The 6,725-nt window shown below is 42.5% G+C and overlaps 1 protein-coding gene across 1 annotated transcript; it reads left to right on the top strand.

Moving 5' to 3' along the window:
• The first annotated feature begins 1,927 nt into the window (after nt 1–1,927).
• Nucleotides 1,928–6,516, top strand: LOC139303392 (urotensin-2 receptor). Its single transcript, XM_070927186.1, has 3 exons — nt 1,928–2,065; nt 3,663–4,378; nt 6,139–6,516. The coding sequence occupies exons 2-3, from the start codon at nt 3,665–3,667 to the stop codon at nt 6,514–6,516; spliced, it is 1,092 nt and encodes a 363-aa protein (XP_070783287.1). The 5' UTR covers nt 1,928–2,065; nt 3,663–3,664.
• Nucleotides 6,517–6,725: the final 209 nt, after the last annotated feature.

Below are 6,725 nucleotides of genomic sequence, written 5' to 3'. Positions count from 1 at the left end.
GGGCTGAATTGACTGTAATTGCAAGCTGCCCACTGGGAAAGACGGTTCACGTTACCCTCCTACTGGTAATAATAAATGATTGCATGTGTGGATTGAACTTCTCGTCCACTTGGCGTACTGGAGTTCAAGATGACAAAAACCAAAACCATCCTTTATTTTCACACCAAGGGAGTTGATTTTTACCTACAAATACTGAGATTTATCTGCTGCAAAATGGCAAAAAAAAGATTAAATTGACTGCAATTGCGAGCTGCCCACTGGGACATCGTGTGCATGTTAGCCTCCCATGCTAACAAAAGATTTAGATGTTTGGATTGGATTTCTCTCACACTAGTAGCACCTAGTTGATTTTTTTTAAACAGGCATCGGACATGGCACGAAATTGACCTACAAGCATTTCAGCAACTACAAAAACATCATTCGTACATCCTTGCATTATTCACGCAAATTGAAAAAAGTTGCAGCACCAGAGCAGCCACTATGCCGAAATTGCTTCACAGCCCAGCTGTTCCTGGGGGCCTGATGTGCATGCCATTTGAATCCAGCGCAGGAATGGCGGACTCCACCACCGACAATGCAACCTACCAAATAGAAAGGTAACTAATGAGTGTAAATATGTTTTATGACTACGGCAGAATGAATGGCAGCTATGAATAGTATCAAATTGGGTTTGATATGATATGATATGAGTTTCAATTCACGTGGACACATGTTCACCTCAGTTTGCACCACCCGGCAAGAATTTGCATCCATTCATTCTCATTCATACCCATTAGATTTTTATATATATACTTTTGCCTCTAAAATGCGCTTCACGCTCAGGCTGAACCAAGCTTAAAAACAAGAAAACATTTGACATCAGAATCATTTTCAAAGATGCTTTTTTCACACTTTGCAATGCATTCATTGTTTTTCACTTTTTAATATTTCTTGTTTAACACGGACGAGGGAGGGCACGAGCAAGAAAGGCTCCTACTTAGCATACAATTTTATAAATGCATCGTCCCCCTGTAGCAGTAACAGAAGGCCAAAGACATTGTTTAGCTTGGATCGGCCCCCTGCAGCAGATGATGTTTGATGACTGTGCTTGGGTGAATTGCTGCAGTGGTAGGTGACACTGACCCTGGAAACATCCATTTAGAATAATGGATACTGGGTATCCCATGCTGGAACAAATGGGCAGTGTTTGCTTTTAGCCATTGATTTATACTGCATGTGTTTGTGTCAGCGGGGCTGTTCTATCAGTGTGTAATGTGTCTCAAGTCCCAGTGTTGCATATCAGTCTGAGGTACACGCCCCCGTTGCATGGAAATAGATGGCACAGGGGTTAGAGTAGAGAGAGAGAGAGAGAGAGAGCAGAACACATTTCCTGCATGCCTCTCTCTTGCCCGTTCTCTCCGTCTTCTCCCTCCCACTTCGGGCGTCTGAGCGAGCGTGCCTCACCAGCAGCTCGCTCATGTCTCTCTCTCTCTCTCTCTCTCCTCTCTTGCTCCCTCTCTACCTCTGGCACTCTCTCTCTTACTCTCTCTCAGTCAAAAGGGGGATTCTCCGTAACCAGCTGTAGCTTAATGTGATCCTCACCTCTCATCATCATTTCATTGATGTTCTCTTGTTTTTGTTTTTTTTTCATATTTTCCTTCTGAATGAAATAATTCTGCTGCCGATGTCATCCAGCGTGTGGATGCTACCAGGTGCACAAAGGGTAAAGGGAATGGAAGAGAACTTTTAAGGCTGCCATCAGTTCACCCTTCCCTTGAATCTAGACACTTTGGATTGGTTTATTTGCTGTTGAGAGACTAGTCAACAATGGGGATGTTTTTGTTGTGGTAGATGACTCATTTTGGTTCTTTTCCCCCTCGAGACGACTGGATATAGATTTTTTTTTTCCTCTTTTGTTCCACCTGCGTGTTTCACCTCTCAGACACTCTGTAGAATCCATTGGGACTTTTATAGAGTTTGAAATTTTTGCAGTAAGTGCGAAGTTTGGAGGAGCAAAGTGAGACGAATCATGGCTGATGGAAGTGCAGCTGAGTGTTAAACCCTTTTGTCCAGGAAGGCAGCCCAGGTAAGACTGTGTGTATTCAGATTAACTTGCATGTGCAGATAGATTTGTAGTTGTCCATAATGATACATTTATATGCATGCGCTAAGGGCTGCTCTGCTTATCGGAGCATTCCAGACAGGGCCATTAGCGAGGACTGAAATGTAATATTAACCATGTCTGACTTCATCTCTGCCCCTAGTGCTTTTGGAACAGCATCAGTCACAAAGGAAGAATACTTCCTCCATTATGTCTGAATCTTGACAGCTTGGCATTAGTCTGGACAAGGGGAGACTTCTGTGACTGAGTAAAAAGTTCTCCGTGTTCCTTCAACAGTTGCATCAACTCTGATACAATTGGCTCTTTTCTTTTAATATACGCCCTGGATGCGTACAATCACTTGCATCGTTTTACCCATGTACTTTCAGAGAGTGAGGCTGCATTCTGCAGGCGTAAATAATACTCAGATAGAATATCACCCAATAACCATTGCCCTCATTTCTATCAGAAATTCTTTCACTGTAAGATTTGCTCATTTTGTCAGCATTAAGCAATCAGTTTAATCAGACTGTGGCACTCCTGTTCACATCCAGTCCAGACAGTTGCAGTGGAGGAATGTAACTAAGCACATTTAGTACTGTACTTAAGTACTTTACTTGAGTATTTATGCTATTTTATACTTAAACTCCACATTTTGGAGGAAAATATTGTAATTTTTACTCCACTACATTTATTAAATAGCTTTTGTTACGTTGCAGATTTAGATTTTTAATATGAAATATAAATCAACTAATACATTATGATATATTATTATAGGTTAAGCTATCCAGCAGTATATAAAATTATTAACATTAGCCCCACCTTTACCAGCTGCAGCATTAAAGTGATGTGACATTGATGCATCACTAATTATAATCCAGTAATATAATATATATTAGTCTGAACGGGCCATACCTTTACCTTTGATACTTTAAGTATATTTTGATGCTATAAGTTTAAGTACAAGTGCTATAAGAGTATTTACACTTTAGTATTGCTACTTATAGAGGTTAGTGTTAGTAAAAGATCTGAATACTTTTTCCACCACTGTACAGTTGTGCCATATGCCATCTTAAAACCTCAAAATCTCATTTCATGACCACTTGAAACTGGGGTAACAGAACATACTTCATGGTGTTTTATATTTCTCAACATAAAAATGTTATTGAATTGACATGAGATAGAAGCTATCTTCAGAGCCATGAGTAAAATCAGGGATTTGCATCTTCCTCCATATGAGTGAGTTGGTCACGTACAAGCAGTCGGAAGGACTTCAACTGGAGGATCCAGATTTTGCAAATGACTAGATGAGAGAGCCTGAAAAGAAGCTTTGCATTGAAAGCAAGCTCAATAAGTACTTCCCTACTGACGTCTTGTTCTGTCTCAAATGGAGATTATGAATTAAATCAAACAGGCCAGTATTTCTCTGACTATAGTAGTCCACAATTATGTAAGATCCATTTCAATGAAATAACAGTTCAAGGACCAGTCCTAGTCAGAAGACAAGGGTTGATTACCAAATGTCATTTTTCCTGTACAGTTGCCACCCTCACCACTTACATTTTTGTTCCCACGCATCCAGATATGACTACAGTGTCCATGGAGCCTGTAGGAGTCCTTGTGGAAAGGGGCGCCAATGCCACCGCCCCCCCTCTGAATTCACATGAGGACACAGCCGCCACCTTTACCATTGGCACCATCCTCTCCATCATGTGCCTTGTCGGAGTCTCGGGAAACATCTACACCCTGGTGGTCATGTGCCACTCCATGAAGACTGCGGCCTCTATGTACATCTACATCATAAACTTAGCTTTGGCGGATCTGCTGTATCTTCTCACCATACCCTTTGTAGTCTGCACACACTTCCTCAAGGGATGGTACTTTGGGGACGCAGGGTGTCGGATTTTGATCAGCATGGACTTCCTGACCATGCATGCCAGTATCTTCACGCTGACAATCATGAGCACAGAGCGCTACTTTGCTGTGCTCAAGCCACTCGACACAGTCAAGCGGTCTAAAAGTTACCGGAAGGCCATCGCTCTGCTTGTCTGGGCTGCATCTCTCGTCCTCACCCTACCGATGATCGTGAGCATTCAGCTAATGACCGTGAGCAACAAGGCTATGTGTCTGCCCACCTTGTCGCCACTCTCCTACAAAGTTTACATCTCCTTCCTGTTTTGCACTAGTATTGTCGCCCCAGGACTGATCATTGGTTATCTCTACATCCAGCTTGCACGCACGTACTGGGTTTCACAGACGGAGACCTTCAAACAGACGAAGAAACTTCCCAATCAAAAGGTCAGTGCACCACAAGAAGAGAAGTGTATTTTAAGGGATGGTTCTATTTCACACAAGCTAGCTTTCTAATAGTGCTTTTTGGGCTTTACCGCTCATCTACAAAGTGAATATTTGCATGTATGTGCCCAGGCCTATATGACAACTCTACTCCATGTAGTATGTCCTCCAAGTTAATCAACAAAACACGTTGTTTAAGCATTCCCTCCAGAACCACACAATTGTTTCCTGTTCTGACACCCCTATCAGCAGAACGGCATCATGTGTCAGTGCCTTACAAAACTGTTAAAAATCATGTTGCAAAAATAAAGTGGACTTCTATGGTTGAGATTTGGTTAGGTTTAGGCACAGAAACGACTTGGCTAGGGTAAGGAAAAGAGTGGGTGAAAATAAGTACTTAATTGATAGTGGTCAGGGTAAAAAAAAAAAACAGCTGACTGTCGGCAAGAGACAGGAAATGAACAGTGGTTTGACCTTTTGTTGACCTGCCCAACTGCCCCAACCTTCTCCCTCTGTGGACTTTGCGGAGGGAGGATAGTCTCTTTACACCAATCTGAGGCCCAGTTGTTGGTTCTCCTTTTTTGGAGGGCAGGATCAGAGACCCTTTACTCACATCTTACCCAGTCTGCAACTCAGCTGGAGAAGGATCCAGACACATACATCAGGTAGAACATGATAGATAGGCAGAAAGTTAGGCAAGACACTCAACAGACATTCCTATCACCAAGGCTGTAATGATAGTCTTCATGGACTAACTCCTGAGGGACGGGTCTTATCCCGTCGCCGAAAGGCTTGTGACATTCTGTCGAACAAAAAATTTATGACTCTCTCCATTTTGGAGGGTTTGCCACCAACCACACTATCATCATAAAAGATGAGTTGCTGCTATTTAAGAGTATATGACTGTAGCATCAGTTCACGCTCCGCTTAAAGCATCCCGTTATCAATCCTCTAGCCTGCTGCTGCAAGTTTTCTATTTTCCATTCCCCTCTTGCTTTCTGCTCACGCTGAGACAAAACCCGTTCCAATTTGCTTCATAGCAGGGCTTAAGACGGGTTCATTTTGTCTTATCAATGTGATTAACAATGTGGCGAATGCTGCCCTTCAGTTGCATTAGAGGCTGTTCATAGGATTTACTTGTACCTTGGAGCAAGAGAGAATGCAGACAGTGCAACTTTCAAAAGTGCCACTACTTGCTATAGGAATAATTCATTCTCTCTGTGCCTACCAATGCTACCAATGATCCCTTTGCTGTGATCACGATGGGACAAAAGAGGCAGGGTTTGATAAACCATCCATGGCTTAGTTAGGGTCAACCCCTAACCAGGGCCAGCTTTCATAGATTTTTACAGACAAACCACATGTACATGCAAATTTACAGTACAAGACGAGTGATCAAAACCAATAAAGCTCCACTTGAAGGCTCCACTCTATTTCAGAATCAGATGAATATTTTCATAGAACTTAAGTTAGGATATGTTATTATAGTAGGGAATGTTATTTGCTCTACTTAATCCTAAATATGTCCAAATTTGATCTTGCGATTTCAGCATTTTCACACAGGAAAGCTCTCAAAAAGAAAGACAAAATCAGAGTCTTTCTACACATGTGAAAGACTCATGTGTCATGTCGATACATACATGCACACAGTTGATCTAAGCATTTATCTAAGTATCCAGATGATAACATTTTGTTCATTTGACATTAACGCACCAGCAACTGGTGCAACAATGATTCGTCTCTGTGGTCTTGTGTCCCTAAAGGTGCTGTACCTGATCTTCACCATCGTGCTCCTCTTCTGGGCATGCTTCCTGCCCTTCTGGATCTGGCAGCTGCTGGGTCAGTTCCACCCCTCACTGTCCCTGTCCACCAAAGCCAAACGCAACATCAACTACCTGACCACATGTCTGACGTATTCCAACAGCTGCATTAACCCTTTTCTGTACACGCTGCTCACCAAGAACTACAAGGAGTACCTGAGGAAGCACAAGCGGTCCTGGACAGCTGGCAGCTACTTCAACAGGAGGAATCGCTTTCAGCGCTCGCCACGCAGGTCGCCATCTTCCAGCAGTCAGCAGTGTACTGAGAGCTTTATGCTTACGCACACAGCCTCCCTGCAAGCACATAACAGCAGTCTGTAAGGTAGGATACGATTTTTACTTTATTTTTTACATCTTTCTACTAAAATTTAAGTATCAAGAGCTTGGATTTGGCGGCTTTCTCTATCAGAGGAAAGCCTGGATCTATAGATGTCATTGATTTCTGGCCCTGTGAAAACAAGTCTGTTTAGGATTCCTACTTCCTGTTATGCAGTTCATATGGGACAACTGGTGCCTCTTGATGTTTATGT

Source organism: Enoplosus armatus, chromosome 20 (assembly GCF_043641665.1).
Source record: "Enoplosus armatus isolate fEnoArm2 chromosome 20, fEnoArm2.hap1, whole genome shotgun sequence".
NCBI lineage: Eukaryota > Metazoa > Chordata > Actinopteri > Centrarchiformes > Enoplosidae > Enoplosus > Enoplosus armatus.
Note: the sequence above shows the minus strand (reverse complement) of the source record. Positions and strands in the feature narration are given on the sequence as shown.

Excerpts from the sequence above, each read along its gene's own strand:
- LOC139303392 (XM_070927186.1), top strand. The coding sequence starts at position 3,665 with ATGACTACAGTGTCCATGGAGCCTGTAGGAGTCCTTGTGGAAAGGGGC. Across the intron at positions 4,379-6,138 it reads AGAAACTTCCCAATCAAAAG|GTGCTGTACCTGATCTTCAC; the intron begins GTCAGTGCACCA and ends GTGTCCCTAAAG.